Source organism: Miniopterus schreibersii (assembly GCF_964146895.1).
Source record: "Miniopterus schreibersii genome assembly, chromosome: 20".
NCBI classification, from domain to species: Eukaryota; Metazoa; Chordata; class Mammalia; order Chiroptera; family Miniopteridae; genus Miniopterus; species Miniopterus schreibersii.
In genome coordinates, this window is record NC_138122.1 from 8,961,296 (window position 1) to 8,983,749 (window position 22,454).

The following is a 22,454-nucleotide window of genomic DNA, read 5'->3' on the forward strand; positions in this document are numbered from 1 at the left end:
GAAAAGAATTTTTTTAAAAACCAAAAGAGCAAGCTACTGTCTGTTCTGTAGCAATAAATCTTGCTTTGGGACCACAGAAACAGTGCATGAGCGTGCACACGTGTGCACACACACACACACTCAGCAGTCATCCCGACTCTGCTAAAATGGATCAGAGGCGTTTCATCACAAAGGTAAAACATAATGACAGCGTTCTTAACAGGCCCTCCCTCCCGCGGGTCCTCGGCACCCTCGGACTCAAGCACAGAGCCTGGGGAGCCACACAACCTGCTGCCTGAGAGATGTTATTTACTCCCTAAAAATAACAGGAGATGACCTCACAGGATTACAGGCCTTTTCCTAAGGCGCACGTGTTCCAGACCACCCCCCACACGCTGCCCGGGCCTGGGCACCAGCGCACAGCCCATGCCCATGCTGAACATCTGAACCCTCGCTCCCCCTCCGGGGGCCGCCCAAAGCCCACCCTCCCGATGCGGGACCCAAAATCATGTCGCCCTCTTTCACTGTGTGATGCACACAGGGGGCCAGCTTTGGGCATAAATGCTCTGCGCTCATCCGTATTTCTCCCATGAAAACAAAACTTCCTGGGGCATCTTTGCAATTGTAAAAAATGTCAAAGATACAGAAAAGCAGAGAGGAAACTCCTGGACCCCGCAGGGCCCTGGGCCCTGCCCATCTTATTTCAGCTCTGCGGCCGCCCACACCCCCTCCCGCCTGGTGATTCTGAAGCAAATCCTGGCCCTCCGCCCCTTTGCTCAGCTTCCTGTCGCACAGTGACACATCCAACTGTACCTGGTCTTTCAGTTTCGTGTGCTCATGTCACACGGAGGTGTTGGTTCCCCTGCAGGGCACACTCATCCACACCCCCGGGAACTCCCCTGGGTCCCCTTCCCCAAACCCAACATGAACACATAGGGCTCCTGGCACCACAGCCCCCACACGGGCACTCAGACCGGGGCACGCTGACTGGTGGCTTCGCTGTCTACCATTGTCCCTTCCTTTCAGTATCCATTCCCAGCATTACCGTGCTGCATATTTCCAGAGGCCTCTCATCAACCTCTACAATGAAATCAGAAAGGCCGCCCGTGAAGGACCTAAATGCACGGGAAATGGCAACATTTGTTGATATGTCCCCCGTATTCCAATGCACAGTATTAATTACTGACCGGTCTGCGTCTCTGACTATGAACCCCTGCGGGTAGGTGCTGGATCTGCACCATACTTCCTGGCTTGGCCTAATGTCCCATACACAGTAGGTTCTTCATAAACGAATAGATGGAGGGATGGGGTGGAGAAGAACACGAATCAGAGGCTTTGATGAATTCCTGACTACAGTGCCGAGTGACTCCAAGCTCTGCCACCTGCTGTTCACTCCCTGTGTGGCTTTGGCTGGACCCATGCCTTCTCTGGCCTCACGTCTCTTTTGGACGTTCAACGTTAGCATTTAGTAATCTTTCATTGCTTCATTACTCTCAGGGACCTTCCTGTATGTAGCCTGCATTTTCCTACGTGAGGATATGCAGATTCGAAGTACTCCTTGAGAGTTCTATACGTGTATCTCCCTAATAAGATTTTAATCAACTTGGTGGTCTCATCTGTTGTATCACCACGCCGTAAGACATGGTGTGGTATCCTTCACTATCCTTGGCACAGGGCTAGCATATGGTGACCCCTCAAAAACACTCTAATTATTTTGCAATAATAATATCATTACTGTTGTAATTCATGGAGCTACCACTGAGCACTCAATGGTGTGTCAGGCACTGTGCTAAGCGATTTATGGGTACAACATCATCTCAGAAGGGCCACTAAAATCATCCCCCTTTTACACATGAGGAAATTGAGGCAGAAGAAAAGAGGGAGTGACTTGTCCAAGGTCACATGGTCTGTTTGCGTTCAAAGCCTGAGATTTTCATCAATATGTTATAATGCTGAAACAGGAGATTAACACCTGCCTTTGGTAAATCGAAAGCATTAATTACAGAACGTTCTGGATGCTGTCAGATGCTGGAATTAAGGAAAGAACACCAGAGCCCTCCATGTGAACCTCGCTCTGCTCCAAGATCTGGGGGATTTCAAATTTACGCTGTCCTCAGTCTGTGTCCCGTTTGCTTTACTGACAGAATGGGATCATGTTAATGCTAGCCCGGCCGTCCTGGGGGGATGGCAGAGGCACAGATGAGATCATAGGCGTGCCAGTGCTGGGCACACAGTGAAGAGCTGCAAGGGTTACTATGTGTGCATGGGCCCCCACCATCTGGAAGCCTCCTCCGGAGAAGCGAGGCCCTCCAAAGCAGGATCTTCAGGGCCTGGCAGGCCTTCTACCATACAGGCGGCAGTTTCTCCTGCTCCCTTTCCCACACGTGGCATGTCAGCGGCCAGACTTTTTATCCATTAGCCGCGGCAACTGCTGGGATGGCTGCTCCGCAGGCAGACGGGGTGCCCGCGTGGAGAAGCGGTTTTGCACTCGGCAGCGAGTCCTGAACGGCTTCCCAGGCCGGGGCTGGAAGCTCAGGGCTCCACGGGCCATGGAGGGTTTATGAGTTCCAGGAGTTAATAAACAAGGAGCTCAATATCCTCCGACTTTTGGAGAGTCAGAGGCATTTAAACGGATCCAGCCTGACCCTGAGGAAATGAGGGTTTACGCAGGCAAAGCTGCTGGTCCTTGTACCCTGGTGTCCAGCTGAGGACACGGGGAGGGCCCTGGGGCAGCGCTGACCACGAAAACAAGGCGCAGCCCTGACCTGGGCCCAGGGCAGGCGAGAATGAGGTTTGGAGAGTCAGTGGGCCTGGCTCCAGGGCTTGTATGTACTTGGAAAAGCCACTTAACTTCTAGAACCCGTGCCTCCCCGTAAATTCAAGTTGCCACATATCTACTTTTCAGATACACAGAATGAGAACATATAAGGAAGAAATTTCTGAGATATGAGTGATACACTAATGTAAAGTCAAATCAGCAATGGTTATGACACCACCCATGACAAGCCGTGACCAGGTGGTCCCTTCACTCAACCTGCACCTCCATTAGTAAAACAAAAGGCGCTGCTGGTCTTCCACTGGGTTGATTTGGGGCCAGGAAAGGTCAAAATCGTCTGCCCAGTGGGTGGCTCTGAGACACTTTTGTGTTCTCTCTGTAGTTCGTGTCCGCACCGCACGACAGGGCTTCTCAATTTTGTCTGAAAACTATCAGAGTAACCCGGGGAGCTATAAAAAATTTTTTTTCAGCGCCCACATGTCCCTCCTAGAGACTCTGAATTAATTGGTCATGTTTGGGATCTGAGCATCAGTATTTAAAAATGATTTTTATTGCTGTAAAACATACACAGAATTGACCATTTTGACCACTTTCCAGCCTATGTTTCCGTGGCATTAAGTGCATTCACGACGTGCAAGCTTAACAATCAGAACTTTTCACCTTTCCAAACTGAAACTGTCCCACTAAACAAGACGTCCCCTCCCCCAGGCCTTGGGAGCCACCATTCCACTCTCAAGGTGCCTCAGATGAGTGGAGTCATGCACTATTGGGCCTACGGCATCAGTATTTTTTAAAATCTCACCGGCTGGTTCTCTGCGCAGTTAGGACTAGGGGGTAGTGCCAAGGTGGGGGTGCGCATGAATTCATCTTTGGGAAAAGAGACTAGCATGGGGGCGTAAGTGGGGGTGATGGTGGGAAAGGTGCAGGGACAGAGAAAAATGATAGGGGAAAGTTCAAATCTCTGCCCAAACCACACTTAAGCCAGGTATTGTTTCCATGGAAAGTCAGCCAGAGGCGACAGGCTGTGTTTGTCAGGGAGACTGGCTGCAGCAAGGGATTTTAAATCCTACAACCTGGGTTTGAGTCCTTGCTCTGCTGCTGAGTCACCGAGTGCCTTTCAGTGAGCAACTGAACTTCATCCAGACTCATTTTCTCCATCTGCAAAATGGAGATAATAATATCTTCCTCCCAGGGATGGTGCCAGGCCCGAGAGCAGAGGCCCAGCACGCGGATGTGCCTGAAGCATCAGAGGATGCTACACAGATGACAGTGTGGCTGCTACTGCAAACGCACAACAAACGCTTCCATCTGTAATTACTCAAGTGCATGAGCCTTGATGACCAAAGGTGGAGAGAGCACAACTGTCAGGGCTGAGTCCAATCTATGACCATAAAGTATTTCATAAAGGGGCTTAAAGACTGTTACAAGTCAATTTTTAAAAGCTAGTCTTACTCCCTGGGCACCAACAACCCTTAGAGAGTACAACCATTTTCAAGAGCAGAGCTGGGGGGGTGACTATGCCATGTTCAAGTCAAAAGGCATTCTCATTTGGTAAGCGCATTGAAGAAGCATTAACAGACATCATCTCCTGAATTTCTTTCCTTTGTGCTCGATGCCAGCACCTGCCCTGGGTGAGGTGCGCACACACACACACACACACACACACACACGCACAGCTTGGTGCTTTAGATGGACTCTGGGTTTGTTTGGGGCTCTGTGTGAGTCTCAGTTTGAATGAGATGGAGCCAAGGCTGTAGGATGTGTTCTCTTTATTTTTCCATTTAATATTTTAAGAAATAAGGGTAGGGATTAGAGAAAAGCAGAAGAGCGCAGGGGGGAGGAGGGAGAAATGGAGGGACATCTTTGTTTTGCTAATGTACTTTGTTTTGTGGCTGATGGCCCTGCAGACAGATTGGGACCACCTCACCAGGGGGAGGCGGGGAGGCGACTGAGCAGCGGGACAGCTCAAGTGGAAAGCGTTATTGGGGACAAAAGATGCACCTGCAAAGCGCAGCCTTAATCGTCTCTAGAGGCCAGGGCCAATGTGGGGAGATAAATGCTGGGCACCACCTGAATGCGATCCTGGCAGCATGCATTTGCCTGGATGCTACAGTTAATTCATTTCAGAAGAGGGCCGCTGCCCAGCTAGAGCGAGCTGCGCCCAAGACGCCTCAATAAGCCCGGCGGCCTTACAAATGCGCCCACTGTACACAAAAGGGCCCGGGGAAGGACACGCAGGGCGGCAGGTAGAGGATCGGGCTGAACGCTGAGACCCCTGGGGGAGTCGTGTGTTGGTTACTAATACAGTTGAACTCAGACAAACTAGTTTCTAACCTAAAACCTGTATTTTAAATCCAATATCAAAAATAATCTCATTGGCTCTGCCCCAGAGTCTCGTTAGTTAATACTGACACTGTCAGCCAGCCTTAGCCTGTGGGGCTGGAGGAACTTCCAGTGACCGACCAACCTTCCTTCCTTCCTTCCTTCCTTCCTTCCTTCCTTCCTTCCTTCCTTCCTTCCTTCCTTCCTTCCTTCCTTCCTTCCTTCCTTCCTCCCTCCCTCCCTCCCTCCCTCCCTCCCTCCCTCCCTCCCTCCCTCCCTCCCTTCTTCCTTCTCTCCCCTCTCCCTCCAGGCCTGTCTTCCTCTCTCCTTCTCTTCTTTCCTTCCCTCCTTCCAAGAAGTGGGTCCCTATCTGTAAATGAAGTTCCCTAACTGAAGCAGTTGGGAGCAGACCCGGTCTGAACAAAGGCTGAGCTCAATTTCTGTGGCCCCTGAGTCATCACCTTAGAAGCCACAGCTCGGAGAGTCTGGGCTTGACTTGAACTGACTCAGGTCAGCTCCTTCATTTGATAGGAAACTACGGTTTGGGGGATGAACTGATTTCCCCAAAGTAAGCCAAGAGTGCCCTGACCTCCAGTCGAGGGTGTTACTCTGACACACTTTCTCTCTTACGGACATTTGCAACATGATGCTAAATAGGCCATCAAGTTAAAAGTGGCTTGGAGTGTAGAATGAATCAATATAATTTAGTTTGCATGGCAAATTCCAATACATCTGATCTGGAAAGGTTCAAACAGTGGCATAATCAGGACTGGCCGAGGCTGGGGTGGGGGAAGAAAGAAGCAAATGAAAATCACAGAAGTTTACAGTCAGACTCATAGTGTTGTATGTTTTCTCCACTATGTTTTTTGTCATCATTTGATTATAAATTATTAACAGGAAACACAAAGTCCTGTGTGATCAAAGGTGCGATTGGCCAGGGCATCCAGGCTGTTTGGGTCTCTGTTTCCTCCATAACCTGTGAGGACTTTGAACCCAATGGTCTTGAAGTTTTTTCCATTAGAAGAGCCTTATGATTCTCTGAAATACTATGCTGTGCTACTCGAAATGCAGCCAATACTAAAATTCTGTCTTCATTCTGTATGATGGCAGGTGTGCATTAAAGAAAGAGTAGTGGAGAGCGAAACCAGGCAGAGAGAATGCCTGCCACACTCCTATTCATTCTTCAAGTCCCCACACAAAAGTCCCCTCCTCCGAGGAATTTTTCTTTTGCCTGGGGTGGGTTTTTCTCATTCACATTTTTGCTCCCTTAAACCACTCTATCCACTTGTTTAAATGCTTAGAATCTAACACAGTACCTGGAGCAATAAATCTTTACAATATTGTTTCATAAATAAAGATGTTGAGAAATTGTAATGCTTGCTAAAATTGTCACTGGCAAAAAATGTTTGCTAAGACTGTTTTTTTTCTCTCTCAGCCAAACCGAACCAACTAGGCTAAATCCTCAAATCACCACTTTAGAATTACTATAATTTGTTTAAATTTTTTTTTTAAATGTAGCGTTGCAAGAATCCCTAAAATCTTTATTTCATTACCTTCCACCGAGAAACCCCAATTTTCAGCTCTGAAAGAGAGCAATATCCATTTCATCCTATAGCCAACACATTTTCTTTCATGGAGAAGCAACTTCAAATCATATCTTTATGATATTATTACAAGATATTTTAAAATCTTGTTGTATTTTTCCAACCAGTGGCACAAGCAGGGTGAGATTTGGCGTCTTGTCTGGGGGCTAGAAAAGCTGCGTGGAACAAGAGGGTCGGTGCACAGACCCGAGGCCCCCACACCCCCCTCAACAGCAAAGTCTAAGACCTCAGAGAACAGACTCACCTTCTTTGACGCTCAGCCGTGGGGACTGGTCTGCGTGGGAAGTGGAGTTATAGGTCAACAGTGAACCTGAAAGGCAAAGCAAAAGCGGGTTAGAACCAAGACACTCTCCTGAGATGAACAGTAGGAGGTGAGATGAGAAGGGAGTGGGAGGGGAAGAGGGACAGATGAGTCCTTGAGAGAAAGAAAAAAATGAATGGAATCCATTCTGAGGACTGTCACAGCTTCCTGGAGTTAGGGTCAGACACCCACAAGCCCTCCCCAGCAGCCTTCAGGCCCCAGGGCTCCTCGGGGTCCATGCCATGTCATGTCAGGAACACGGAATGGGGAGTCAGCACACCAGGGCCTGTCCCGGTCCTGCCCCTAACACCCCGTAAGCAGCTTTATATGTCTAGACCTTGATTTCTTCATCAGAAAATGATGGTTGAGCTGCAGCAGGGGCTGGCACACTCAAAGGCCAGAGAGTACATACTTCGGGCTCTGCAGGCCTGAGACACAGCCTGTCGCACATTCTTCTGTGTTTTTGTTCTGTTTTGTACACGGGCCAGCGTTGGCCAGTGTTGGCCGCCGCTCTCGGTCTCCTGGCCCTGCAGCAGAAGACAGTGCATCCTCCTGCTCTGCTGGCCTCTGGGCTTCTCTGCAGGTCCTTTTGCTGGTGGGCAAGGCCCTTGGAGAGTCACTGCAGGGGAGGGGTGATGGGGGTTGGGAAGGGGGTGGGGGTGGCTGCTCTCCCAAGAGCCACTTTGCCTCCTTTTGCACGTGTCTAAAAGAGAAGACAACTAAACCTGAGGCATAATCCTGGATTTCCTGTCATCCCTGAGTGTCGATAGACAATCTTTTAAAATGAAACTTTAGTGCTCCCCTAGTCTGTATCGGGCACTAGTACAGGCCTTTTGAAGGCAGGATAGTTTTTGCCTCAGCGGGGTGGCTCAGATGGTTGGTGGTGTCTCGTACACTAAAAAGGTTGTGGTTCCGACTCCCGATCAGGGCACATACCTAGGTTGTGGGTTTGATCCCCGATGGGGGCATGTACCGGAGGCAACCGATTGATGTTCTTCTCACATCGATGTTTCTCTCTCTCCCTTTCTCTCTCTAAAATCAATAATCATGTCCTCGGGTGAGGGTTAAAAATAAAAATATAAAAATAAAGGCGTGATAGTTTTTTGTTGTTGTTGCACATAAAACTAGCCCTGTTCCTTAGATTCAAGGGCTTTATTTTGTAAAATGTAAGCACTTTTTTTGCAATTCTCCTTCACATTCTCTTGGGGAAACTCTAAAGTGCCATCAAGACGGGGGCTGGAATCTGCTTTTACAGAGGACGCGGCCACCAGCTTGACATAGGTGCTTGAGGCTGAACAAGTCTTTCACAACAACCCCTCCCCCTGCTCCCTGGGGACGAGCGGACTGGCCTGGGTGCCAGGGCTTGGAGCAGGGAATGGGCTGGCAGACACTCCTATTTTTAGTCTCAATCATGGCAGGGATGCAGGAGTGAGCTGCTGCCTCGCCCAGCTGTGGGCGTTTGGTTGCGTGCCTCAGAGAAAATGTGTGCCCTTCCCAGCCAGACGCCGAGAGAGAGAACTTTGTAAAAACCATCCAGCTGCCTAGAACCTCTGACTTCTGGCCTGGGTGACTTATTTTAGCTCTGAAATAGTTCCAGACAAAAAAGAGGAGGGCGGTGGTGAGATTGAGACTGCTGGATGCCGGAGTGTGGCTACGTGGATACCGTTTTAGAAACGAGACAGTCACAGGCGTGCGACATCCAAGAACCAGGTGCCTCTGGTTATTGCATTCTCAAAAATATTAGGGACAAAGGGAGGCTGGGACTACCTCTTCTTAATTAGTTGTTATGCAAATCAGAGTTTAAAATTAGCCCTGCCTCTTATCACTTAGTAACCCTGTAACATCCATCAGTTTAGCTAATCTCTCTAAGCCATAGGCTCTTCATATATAAAATGGGCTAATGATAACACCAAATACGGCTTTGCGGGGATTAAATAAAATGATACACATAAATCGCTCAGCAAGACCTTGGCTCAAAATAAGTGTTCAATAAATGCTAGGTACTATCATTGCTATTTTTATATCCCTTCTCCCACAGACACCACAATTATGTACACAACAAACCGGCTATAAAGAGCTTGCTGAACATTAGCCTGTCCTCTGGAATCAGAGTTACGAACGGGCTCTCTGGCAATGAGAAATAATCCCCACGGCTGGAAGGAGGTGAAGAAATGGAACCAAACGTTCCAAGGGAATCGGAAAACGTCTCAGGGGTAAGACCAAGAATGTCTGTCTCTGTGTCCCCGACACTCTCTCCCCCAGGCTGCAACCTCGCGGCTGGAGCAAATAGAGAAAAATGGTCTCGGAGGAGCAGGCCGCCTGAGTCATTAGTGCAGATTTAGCTGAGAGCACGCAGCTCAGATAAACCACATTTATTACATTCCCCGTGGTGAAAGTTCTTGTTCGGGCGCACGTGAATTCCACAGGAAACTCCCAGAAAGCAAGAGAAAGGGTCGTTTGACCTCGGCAAAGCTCGCATGAAATACATATTTCATGGTAGCCTAGGAAAAGGGTTGTGCCCTGAAGACTGTTCTTGGTTCAGGTTTCACTCCTAGAAGGAGAGGCTGCCCTCCCTGAGGAGGGGCTGCCAGGGCATCTGAGCCTCCCAAGGGACCAGCACTCCCTTCCCCTCCCTGATCCTCACAGTGCCCCAGGCTACGGAGGGTGGCACAGCGCACTCTTGTCTTAAGGGGACTTGTTCTGATGCGAGAAGGTCCTCCCTGGAGCCTGGCCTCCCCCTCTGTGGCCCTGGGTTTCTTTCTCCTGCTTTGAGGCTCCTTATGCTTGAGGCTAAGGTGTGGCCGAGCTCCCGGTCTTTCCCGAGGCCACCTCCAGAGTAAACAGGCGGAGTCGAGGAGGAAGGAGGCCAGCGCTTGGGAACAGGAGGTTGGCACCCCTGCTTGCTCACTGTGGCAGATGCTCTATATCTGTCCTCTCACTTAACCCTCACGAGAGCTGAGTAAAACCAGGGCCATGTGATGCCCCTTCCACAGCTGAGGGATTCAACATTCAGAGAAGTCAAGTAACTTGCCCAGGGTCACACAGCCACAAAGCCCAGGCCGCAGGAAGCCCAGTCTGGTCCAGCAGACCTTGCAGCCTGCAGGCTAACCCTAAGAAACAGACAACACTCACCGACAGTGTTGGAAGTCAGCACCGTGGTCACCTTTGGGGAGAGTGGGGTGAAGATGGAGAGAGGGCACAGGGGGCTTCTAGTCTATTCCTTGCCCTGGGGGCATTTAAACTGCTGAGTGGATTCCCTTTGGAGTTGCTCATTCATGATTTTTGCACTTCTCTGTGTGTCGTACTTCAATTAAAACACCTGTTTACGTGCTTCTTTGTTTTGTGGCAGTGTGCGTATACAGGTGTATATCTATTTAGTTGGGACCCTGAGCAGCACTGAAGTGGCCGCTGCTGAGAAGGGAATGGCCTTCCAATGTGAAAACACAGGACAAAATCAGTCTCCACTTCGGAGGCCACCTGCCCTGGAGATAGCACTGGGGACCTGAAAGGAGATGGAAATGAGCAGAGCGAAGCCTTGTCAGTGGGGCAGAGCCCGACAATGGGGCTTTCTTCAGCTCCGCATCCCCCCACCTAACAGGCTCTTCATCGGGGACACCTGGAGCAGGAGCGACAACCGGTCCCAGTGCCAAGGCCTTTGTCTCCTGTCTCGAGGACAATTCTCTAGACCCCCCCCCCCCCCCCCCAGTCTGTCTATTGAATCTGGGTCTCTCTTTTCTCTGCACTGAGTCAATGGCCTGGGTGGGGAGGGTGGTGGGAGGAGGGAAGCAGGGCCCGGCTGACTACTGAGTCCAGGGAGACCTGGCCTTTTGTTCTGCGGGATCCCGGTCTCCTTTCCTGGTCAGCCCCGGGGCCTGGAAGGGATAAAACTTCCCAGCCTAACGGCCCGGACCCATCACCTCTGCCCGGCCATCTGAGCTGCTGGTGGGAATGCCACAAGACGCAAAATGTGTTTTCCATTAAGTTTAAATTAAAAATGAGAATCAAGATAGATACCTTCTCGGTGGCCTCCCTGTCACACAACATATTTCATCCTTTTGTGCCGCCACTATTTAAAAACGCAGTTCCTTGGTATTTTTCACAGGCCAGACCCAGTTATACATATAGAAACCAACTCTTTAAAAAATGAAAAAAGACTCTTTTTCTTTCTTCTGCCTATGGCCACCCCACCCAGGACCTTTTGGGCTCCCAGAAACCCCAAACTCCCCCCAGTGGCCCTGCGTTTGAACTGCCAGTTGGGGACAGCGCTCACTTCCTTTGAGGTCCCGCCCAATCTCATTTCCCGCAGCCCAGGGCTGTAAATATGGCCCGTGCCAAGCGGCTGTGCCCAGAGAGATACTGTGGGGCCGCCAGTCAGGCCCGGAGTGGGCGCTGCGGGGGAGAAAGAAAGACACGGTTAGTGTGGTGATGGGTTTGGCTTAATCTGCCTCATTCCAGGAGGCCGCAGGAAAGTTTTCGGAAAGCATTTATCTCCTGGGACAAATAAAAACAGAACATGCTGTGGGGAAAGTGGTCTGGCTCTCAACGGGAAGCCCAGGGGCATGAGGCTAGTTGTAAGGCAGAGAAGAGGAGACAAGTGTGGCGCAGGTTAGAGCGAGCCCTACTGGGTCACCTCCTCTTAGAGGGGAGGCTGTGCGCCTGGCTCCAGCCTGGGGCTTCAGAGGCCTCGGTCTCAGATGCCAGCTGCTCTCCCTGGCTGGCTGCCTTTGAGCCATTTCTGAAGCACTCCAGGCCTCAGTTGCTTTAGCTTTAAAATGGGGATTATAAATAGTCCACGTGGTGTCCACAAGGGGGCATCCCATCCATGTAAAGTGAATGACCCCTGGGGAGATGTGCACCTGAGCCCTGGTGTCTTCAGGAGGTTCCAGAATGACGCTAAGTGCTCTGTGCATCGTCCCAGACCACTGTCCTCCTGCCACTTCAGTGTGGGCAGTGTCACCGAGGCACCAGGGGGCAGCCAATCTATTGGGAACAGCCGAAAAGCCCAGGCCTGAAGAACCGGCACCCGTGGGCAGGCTGGGTAAATGCTGTCTTGCCGAATGGTCAGACAGGGTGCAGAGGGGCTTGGGGCGTTGCTGTTTACTCTCCACCCTGGGAAATTAGTTTAAAGTTTGGTATTTAACATTTAAAACACAGCCTCCCTCCCAGACAGCCAGAATAACTACTCAAGCACCTTTCAGAAAGTGTAAATGAGACGCCAGAGCTTCGCATCCCTTAAGGTTTCCTTTTCCTACGAGAGTCGGGAAAGCTCAGGCGCTGCGGGGAAGCGCAGCTAGTGCGGGGCCTCGGACACGCAGCTCAGGTCCGAGGTCTCCGGCTCTCCTCGGCTGACTTAGCCCACAGCACTTCCTCTTCTGTGCGGAGGAACTCAGCTCTTTCCCTCCCACTTCTTGCCAGAGGAGAAGAAATGTTTGAAGCCCGCACCCTCCTCAACAAAAGGACAGGTGACAAAGCACGAGGCCTTAGTGTCCCTTCCTCCTGCCTCAGCTCAGCTGCTGGCCTCTTTCAAAGCTCCAGCCTCCCAGCCTGAGCACAAAACATCCGCTGGAAGTCCGTCTGGAAAAATAATACAGTGTTTGAAGACACGGGTGGACGCCAGGGAGCTCCTAGCCATCCAGGCAGCAGACGGCCACCAGACACGTGACCTCCTGCGGGGGTTTAGCCGGTCAACCGCCACCCAGAGCCACAGGGTCCCAGGGGCTGGAACCTGAAGGCAGACCCCAAGGATAAAGAAGCATGAATCTAATCGTTTTCCAGGCTAGCAGGTCATTTTACGTCCAGGTTCCTCCAAAGGCCTCTAGACTATCACGGTACTGTGCTGGGCAAGCGTTTAGGAGCCCTGATATGGGCATTTCGACTCGTGCTTTGTAGGCAGATGTGGTTTTTATATCAATGCACAGGCCACTTTCCATTTAGCTGTTTCACCAGCATTGTATCATGTGTAACTTTGTTCCATCTCCTCTCAGCTCTGGAAATTTGTTCCACTAATAATCTCCCTTCTGGAAACTTCATTTTCTTTTTATTACTTTGGGGCATCTTCCTTAATGTCCACAAATATTCTTAAAAAACAAAGAAGGAAAAAGAGGCCACCCCCACTTTTCCTTGCCCTGCTACCAGTACCCCCAAAATGCCACGCTCTCTGGCCTCCACTCCACCGCCTGCTCTCTCCTTTGCTCTCGTTGCCTGCTCTCCTTCCACAGAAAACCTCCTCAGCGGTTACCAATGACCAGCTCACCAAGTTCCTGGGCCTCGTGGTTTACTTCAGGGTCTGTGGCTCGGGCACCTCTGTGACAGGAAGTCCTAGAGGGGACTTGGGTTGTTTACGGACCCGCCAGAAAGCGGGGCGTGGGATTGCCTGGCGTGAACGGGCTTTCCCCGCATCACGTCGGAATGAGCTTGAACATTTCCCCACAGGGCATCTGTGCGGAGCCCAGAATCATTGGGCCCAAGCTGCTGCCATCCGTCTCTTCTTGGACAAAGGAAAAAAGGGGCCAGTGAGTCCTGGACCTCCCGCCACCTGATGCGGGGAAACGCGAAAGGCAGGCTCGGCCAGCATCTTCGCTTTGCTGGTCTCTGGTCTCATGCCCGCTCCCACTCCCGCCCTGCCCTGCTACCGTCCTTGCAAGATTCTGTGCAAAGACCCTATTTTTTTTAAAAAAAGTCTATAAACCGAAATGCTGAGAAATACAGATTGTTAGAAAATGCTCATTCTCCAAAGCTCAGAAAAAACTGGGTGGAACATTGCCCCCTTTTTGAAATGGTGGAGTCTTGGGCTGACCTCATGTTGCAGCGACTCAGACATGAGGTCATGGCTCTGCTGTTAACATATACGGCGTCATCCACACTCCCCCGCCGCATGCCAGACGCCTCAGAGAGGTGACCGGAGAGCCCGGGGGCACCTTGGAAACTTCTGAGGACGTTTTTTAAATTTAAAATTTTTAAAGCCAGTTTGTGTTGTTCCCACCACTCGCAGGGCACTGTTGCAGAACAAGACGGCCAATTACAAGTGGAAGACCCGCTGAACAACGGGCATGAATGAAGAGCTAACTATCCCAGAGCCCAGGAGCCCAGGAAAGCGGCACTGTCCCCGGATCTCGGCTTTGAAGGGGCTTTAGAGTCATCAAACTCCTTCCCTCTGAGCCTGACGCCTTCAAGATCCCCAGCAGTTTCGGCCGCTGACAGCAAACGCTGTGCGCTGAGGCCACCGGCCTAACCCTGGACGGGGCTGACTGTGACACAGCTCCCCCTACGATGAGTCCCCATCTGTTTGCCTGTAGCTTCAACATCCTGATCTTTGTACGGACTTTTCTGGCCACAGACTAATCTTTTCATACTCGGGGTCACTGGCAGGCCACCTGGCCCGGACTTCTGATGAAGAATCAAGGCCGAGGTTGTTAGCGGCCTAAATAGGTTAGGTTCCTCTCTGTGCGTATGTTTCACATCAAATGACATTTATAGCAGATTGTTGGTGCTAGAGAAGCCCTTTCGTGGAGAACTCCTTTGGAGAATCGTGTACTTTCTTTCGTAAAGTCTCCCTTTCCACAGGTTTTTTTCCTGAAGCTCCCAACAGATCTCAACCCACCTGTGGCACCTGCTGCTTCCCCTGTTTAACTGAGAAGGGGGTGGGGGGGGCAGCCGTAAAGGTGGGGTTAGGAGGTGCCAGAGTCACCCCAAGGATAAGAGGAACTTAATGTGGAAACATTCAATCCTTAATCCTAAATCCATGAATCTAGATTTACCGCAGGAACGAGAAATCATCGCTCAGGAAAATACCAGCCAGGGCATCCATGTTTCCATGATCACAGTGGTTTCTGGGAGGGGGTCTCGCAGGAAGCGTGTGGCCGGCCTCCGGCAGACCCTCTGGGCCTCAGCTCCCTACATGTCCTCCACTCTTCATTTTACTTCCCCGACACTGCAGGACAGGCTCAGCCCTCTCGCAGGGTCTGCAGGGCTTCCAGTGACCTTGGTAACTTCAGGGGCCCAAACCCGCAGCTCCTGCAGCTTCTGCCCAGCACACACCGAGGGCAGGGCACCCAGCTTCCTCCCTGCGTTGGCTCCACGGGGAGCCGGTCTTCACTGGGAACGGGCCTGACAGAGCTTTCTCCCAGCCCTGGGGACCTGGCCCGCACCCTCCGAGGGGTCTCCCTACGCAGGAGACGGGGCACTTACTTTCCCTGAGGTAACTGAGGTGTGACAAGAGCACTTCTGTGTTGTAGGAGGAGGTGGCTCGGAGGAAGTCCTCCTTGTTCATTTTGCACAGTTCCTTGCCGTCCATGTTCTGCAAAAAGGCTGTGTCGATCTCCATCAAGCCGTACTCCTTTATCGCCCACTCCAGCCACTGCCGCACGTGGTCCTGCGTCCACAGCATGGGGTCTGCAGAGGACAAGGTTTGTCAGCAAGGGCTGCAGGGGGCTCCCCCACTTCCCCAAGCCTGGGCAGCCTCTCTCTGTCTGTCTTCCTCCCTCCCTCCTTTCCTCTCCCTTCTCTCCCTTTCCCTCCCCTCCTTTCCCCCCACCTACCCCCCCTCCCCGCCCCCCCCACTGGGAAGATGGGTTCCCTCCCAGATGGTCCTCCCAGAGCTCCCATCTGGTCCAGAGCATCTGGAGCTGCCTGAACCACTTAGCACTCTGGGGAGGTTCTCAGATGCCTCGCTACACATCCTGACAGAGCACTCTTTAAAGCTTTGGGAAGTCGATTGAAACCTTTGCCTGAGAAATGGTGGCATCCAAATGAAAATAAACACAGTTCCAGAGATCAGGGCCCAGAGTCTCTGGAAAGGGAAACCATCTGCATCTGGAGAACACTGATTTCATGGAAGAACACGAGCGCTCAGATGGCTACAGAGAGAACACATCTGTGCACTTTTCCCACAAGTCCATCTGAGCGCATGGAAGACCCAGCGGTGTTGGTTTTTAGCCTGGATCCAGCCTGCGTTTTCTGCTTTTGGAAACAGCTGTGGCTGAAATTTCTACCAGATCATCCCCAAAACATTTTAGGATATTTAAGTCCCTAAAGATGAGAAATGGTGTCAGAGAGAAAACTTTTAGCCCTTGAGTGAACATAAGTAATGTAAGGACTGAGGCTGCCTCTGCTTGGGACTCTCACAAGTCCTTCTCAGCCAGGAGGATGTGTGTGTCTGTGTGTGTGTGTGTAATGTGTACACTCTGAGCACTGGTAGGGAGTCTGGCAGGTTCCACCGTATGTAGAGGCCCTTATATCCCATCATTTAGCACAGTCTCAAAGCCATCTTTTTTCTTGGCAACCAATTAATAGTGAATCCAATAAAGCCTTTAAATATGCTCACCATAGAAGAAAATGCCATGGTCTTGGCCTCATGAAAGACCTGTCCACACTAAGCACTCAGGTAAGAAAGCACATAATTAAGTGGCAGATTTGGTGGTGGTGGTTGGAGCAATCAGAAGTGGAGGAAAATCATGTAAATGTAGATGGAGAGTCAAGGAAAGCTTCCTGGAGGAGGAGAGGAGACTGGGCATTGCCTGTCAACTGTCAGCCACAGCTTCTCCTGGGCCTCGCTAATTAACAGGTTGATTTGGTGGGAATACCTGGGCTGCCTTTCTACCCTGTCACCCTCTCCTGTTAATAGTCTATGAAAGCTCTGGGCAGAAATGGAACTCAGAGCTTCTGCTGGTCACCCTCCCCTGGCATGGGTTCTCGTTTCTCCCCGGTTATTACACATGAGGATTGGGGTGGAAGTGGCTGCATCTACTTTGCAAAGTGCCCAGCAGCAGGCCCTGCATGGAGTGGTTGCTGTATTTGTCCTGAGGGTGGAGGGGTTGGGAAAAAAGAGGGTGAGGAGGGGAAAACCTGGAGTTACAGGTCACAGGCAGATGCTGACTATCATATCACAACCCAGTGCCTGGTAGCTCCAGATGTGGGAGCCTACTGTGTGCCAGCTGCTCCACATGTCCTATTTTTCACTTATCAAGAACATCCTACAAAATGGCTTTTATCTTCATTTTATAGATGGAAAGTGGAGTCTTGAAAGGTTAAGGCCTAGCTAAACCTAAGTCCCGGTCTGGGCCAGGTTCTAACCCAAGTCTTCCCAGGATTTCATTTAGTTGAGGTGGGTAGGTCCCCCGACCCAAAGCCTCTTCTCTCTTCTCACAATCCTACCTGAGCTCACCTGTGATTTTCTCTGCTATTAAGCCAAAAACAGAGCTCTTCTTATAGCTTCACTGTACATGGCAGAAACAATTAGGCATGGACTACAGGTCACTGGAAATAATTTTGCACCATTTCAGAATTCTAAAGAAAAATGGAGCAGGCTGGGGGGAGTGAATTATGCAGAATATTATTTCATCTGATCTTTGCTTCTCTTAATTGCTCACTTTTAATATCCAAGGCTTCAGATTTGATGTTACACCATATATTTAACTTATTTTATTATTTCCTCCCTTGCTTGGAGCTCTATCACAATATTATTTCTCTCCTGTTACAGCATAATGAATTATAAATCTTCCACTGTGGACCATGCTAACCTCTTCCAAATGTATTTCCTGGATGATTAATCCCAGTCTCTTCCTATCTGAACTTGGACCTGGTAAATAACTACGGTCCTTATTTATACTTGTCTCAAAATCCCACAGTAAATTCAACCGGTTCCTCCACCAATGTTTTATTGCTTTGATCTGTGGACTTGCCCAATGAAACTTCCCTCATGTCCAGGAGGCTGACCTGCAGGAAGCCACGATGTCTGAGGGTAATGCTTAAAGACTGAGCCAGAAGTAAATCCATAGCTAGTGAATTCATTATACAAAGTGCTTTAAAAATCCCCTGATAGGAATTTACACTATTTTCATTATTACTGCTACAGTTACCTTGGCCCACTGAAGACTGACATTTTGATTTATTTATTTTTTTTTTGGAAAATAATTTAACACCAGTTTAGACTTGAAGGGTCAACCAAGCAGTCTGGCCATCTTTTTTCCTGTGCCCTCCCAAAAATGTCTACAGAGACGTAGACATTTGGTTAAGACAATCTCTGATCCCCTAACCCTTCAGTCCTCAAGCTCTCCTTCCCATAGTGGCCACTGTCTGGCGAGGCCTGGGAGCTCAGTGCCAGACGACCAAGGGCCTGGTGAAGCTTGGCTTGGCTGCGGGGAGTATGGAGAGGCTCCACCATGCCCACTGCAGTGCAGCTTCATTGTCCGCCCTCTTCTTATGTGAAAGGAGAAGACACGGTTCTCTTGGACCTGACAAATGCACCTGAGCTGGACATTCCTAGCTGGGGTCCTGGGGGACACCAAGCATTAAGTGATACAGGTCACCTAATGTGGATAAAGTAGTTCACACATGGCCTGGCGCCCTAAAAGTGCTCCATCAATGGGAGCTATTCTTTCTCCTCTTGTGAGCTCACATGCTTGTGGAAGAGGGAAACTGAAAATGCTTCGTGAACACCTTTCAGGCCCCTTAGGGCACAGAAACATTCCCCTTAGCCCACCCTCTCCTGCCTCCCTGGTCCCCACTCCTCCCACCTCTGCCACCTTGAACTTGGCCCAGAACACATGGGCGTAGCAGTAGTCCCAGGAGATGGTGAGACACAGCTTCCCATGGAAAATAAACACAAAGGGCTGGGGAGGAGAGGCCCATACAAAGCCACACCTTCGAGACCAAGAAGCAAATGCCTTTGGATTCCCTCAGAGCTGTCTAATCCTTGCCCTCTCACACAACTGCATTTGTACTTTTCCAAATGGAAGGGGCTTTGACTTTTGGGTAGAGTTATTTTGGTAAAATGACTTTTAATCTCTGCCCTATAATTCACTCTGCTTAAGGTTTGGACGTTCTAGCTCCTTCTACCTGGCACTGACTCCCCACGTTTCAGTTTTCAAACTCCCTTTTGGACCAGGCTGCTGAGCTTGCTGGTCTTGCCGAGGCCCAAGTGTCCAGCCAATACGCTGAAGGCTGGAACAATGATTTTATTTTCTGTACCCAACGGCACTAATACCTAGGAAAAATGGGCTATTTTTACAGAATGACATAACGTGCCGCACACATGTTAAGGCACTCCATCTGTTAAATATAGTTCTTTCTATTTTGAAACTGAAAGTGCTGGCTGTAATCTTGGAAAGGTGGGACCCTGTGGATGCCAGGGGCACATGCCCGATGGGCACGGCAGCCTTCGGTAGCCACCCTTCCCCTTATGGGGAGGTTGGGCCCCCCTGGGGGTTCCAGGGCCCCTGCCCTCTGCGCCGGCCTCACCCTATGGGACCAGGCACTGACACGGAGTCTGTGATGGGACCTGTTTGAGGGCAGACCTCTGGGATCTGCCCTTAGGGTGCTGGTGACATTTGGGACACTGTCTTGGAAGGCAGCTGGGGACAAAGGAGAGAACTCAGCGCTTCCACAGAGACCAGGGTACCCTGTGAATGTTTTGATGGCCTGCCCTTCACCCACTCGCCCAGAGAGTGAGGACATGGATGCCAGCCGGCAGCCCGGCCCCCACGGTACCTGCGGGGACGATGACCCTCCTCTCGTTGGTGGTCATGTTGGGAGGAGGGGGGCCGCTCTTCTCGTCCACGTAGCTGTTGTAGTTCATGGCATTGGACTCGCCTCCGCCAACCAGCTTGCTGCATTTGCTAACGCTGCAGTCCACCGGAGACTCCCTAGATGGAGACGAGACAAAGCCAGGGAGTCATCACTGCCACTGGGGTCCCCACAGCCCGGGAGCTCACCCCGGCTGACCTCTCAGACAACAGGGAGCCCCTCCCCAGCTCCACCCGGTGCAGGATGCTGGTGAGGATGCTGCAGATGCTGCCTTATTTCTACCTCCATGCTGCCGCCAGAGTTTCCTTCAAATCGCAGCCTGGTCCTATAATTATGGTACTTAACTCTTGGCAGCGCCTGTGGCCCTCAGACTAGAGCCTGGGCTTCCCAGTACAGGACCGCAGCTCCCACCTGCCTGCGGCGGACACTTTCGCCTTGTTGCCAAGCAAACTACACCTGGCTCCCCAGAGTGTTTCTGGTCCTAGGACTGTCATGCATGTGACTGTTGCTTGGCAGGTGCCCTGTCCCCTTGCTGGATGAGGGAGTCTCCTGAGATGGTGACATTACTTTTCTGTACCCTCGATGTAGATTGTAGCCAGCTCTGTACAGAACCTTGTACAGGAGATGAGCGATGGATGTTTCCTGAGCGAATTATTTCTATTGCGTGTATATCACTTCAACACATTTTTCATACACTGTCCTATTTGAACTTCCCAATAACCCTCCAAGACAGGCCTGGCCCAGGTTACTAGCTCCTTGTTATGGTTAAGGAAATTGAGAGGTGAGGTGACTGGGCCAGGGTCACACAGCTAGTAGAGGTGAAAACAGGACTCATCTTTAACGTTGAGCTTCCCTATCAAAACAGACATGCGGAAGAGCTGGCAGCTACGTGGAGGAGGTATAGAATCCAAGAACTTCAGCCTGAAAGAGAGGCTGTGGCTTTGTGGCATTTCCCAGCCCTGGCCACCAAGCTCACAGAGGAAGTACAGAGAGGTGCCCAAGGGACAGAGCCAATCATCCAACCTGGTTTTGGAGTACGTAGCCCAGTTAGCACCTGGAATTTTGCAAGAGGGTGCTGAGAGGCTCAGCTCAGCAATGAGCAGCCACCTGGAGATGTGAGCTAATACCCACTTGTGGCCACCTGGTGCCCAGAGCATATGCACAGCCTCAAAGACCCTCTCAGCATGCCCAGGGAAGTGCCATCCTGCCATGCCCTAGCTTCCACTCAGCCACTCGGCAGGAGCAGGACCAAAGATGGTGACTGGAAGGCCAAGGAGAAGCTGCCACTGCTGTTCTACAGAGCAGGGAGCTCCGGTCTTGGCTACCTGGGAGACCAGTCAGTTCTCTGAAGAGCTCCAAACCAGCCTTTAGACCAAGGGGTTCAGATAAGGTTCAGATTACAGCCGCCCAACTCTGGGCCGCATAACCTCTCCGACCCTTCTGAAGGCCTGGCCACCGCCTACCTCACTCTGCTGTGGTCAGGGACTGACCATCATGAGGTCTCAAGCGGCAGGGTCGTGCCAGATAAGGTTTCTCTCATCTTGCAACTTGGAGGCAGTCGCTCCACACACAGAGAGAGCAGCCACTAATGCAGAAGAGGGAGAACAGCCCTGCAGGGGGGACTCGGGCAGGGCGGGGGAGGCTGAGCACATTCAATAACGAAAATTAAATGAATTTGTTTCTTAATCTGAAAGGAAAAAAATATTGAAGATCACTTATCATAGCTGGGAGATAAATGCTCCACTGAGATATTAGAAGTCAGACGGTAATTTTTTCCTGATGTCTTACAGAGGGGAACATGGGCTGAAAATGAAAATAAGATGTATAACTTACACATGTTAGAATTTAAGGTTTTAGTATTCGCCTACTGTTTTTCCAGGCAGAGAACCAAGAGCCAGCCGTCAGAGCCCCAGACTGTTGAAGGTTTAATGTCCCCATGGCAGTGCGAGGAGGCAGTAGCTCATCAGGACTTTTCACCAGGGGTTGGCCTTTGCCTTCTGCTGTTTAAGGACTTGGCCTGAGATGAAGCCGTCCCTGAAAGACGTGGTCCTGGGTCTGACCTGGGCTACGGCCAAGCTCACTGGGCTCCTCATGGCCAACGGCAAGGGGGGGTGTGCACACATACACACACACCCCCCAACACACACATGCACACCCATGCACGCACATGCACACATGCACACCCCCATGCACACACATACACGTGCATGCCCCAACATGCACGCATGCACACCGTGTGCACACTAATACACATATACACATGCACACATATGCATACCTCAATTCACACATGCATGCACACTCATACACCCCCCTCAATGCACACATATACATTTATGCACATATGCATACCCCAACATGTACACACACATACATGCACATGCATACACATGCACCACGCACAAAGCCACCAGGGTCTGGCAGCCTTTTTTGGCATACTTGTCCATTATGAAACAACTCAAGTGCAGCAGAAGTGGGAGGATTAAGTTGGCCTTCAACCAAGAAAGCAACGTTTTCATTGGCTAGGATCTCCGTGGCAGAGGGTGGGGTTGCCAGAGTGCCAGGCCATGGGCAGGGGAGGGAGACCTTTCAGCCCAGAGAGCAGTGTGTCCAAGGGCGGGGTGGCAGAAAAGGAGCTCCTCTGTGGGCTGCTCTCCCCTTTAGAAACGCTGGGGAGATGAGTTTCAAAAAGCTCTTTTCCACATCAGCCAGGCCTCTGGGGATTTCAAGCCCCAAACTGACCCCTTGCCATGCTGAGGTGAGAAGACAGAAGCTCAGAGACCCTTAAAATGATAACCCTTTAGGCACCTGTGGCAGGGCCAGCCCCTCGTGCCAGGAGTAGAGAAAAATGTTTGAAAAAAAGGAAACCTTTGGTAAAAGCTACCGGGTATGTTGCCTGGTAAGAAGAGGGGCTGTGGGCACCACGGTGAGATAGGCACCTGCTGGGGAG

The 22,454-nt window shown here is 50.9% G+C and overlaps 1 protein-coding gene across 6 annotated transcripts in view; it reads right to left on the minus strand.

The window, feature by feature from the left end:
• FLI1 (Fli-1 proto-oncogene, ETS transcription factor) overlaps positions 1–22,454 on the minus strand; it is a 119,914-nt gene that overhangs the window by 21,847 nt on the left and 75,613 nt on the right. For all 6 annotated transcript variants that reach the window (XM_081122564.1, XM_081122567.1, XM_081122569.1 and 3 more), the window contains 3 exons: positions 19,469–19,623; positions 15,170–15,373; positions 6,926–6,991 (listed from right to left, as the gene is read on the minus strand). In XM_081122564.1, coding sequence (XP_080978690.1) covers positions 6,926–6,991; positions 15,170–15,373; positions 19,469–19,623 — 425 coding nt within the window. The remainder of the gene's footprint in view (positions 1–6,925; positions 6,992–15,169; positions 15,374–19,468; positions 19,624–22,454) is intronic.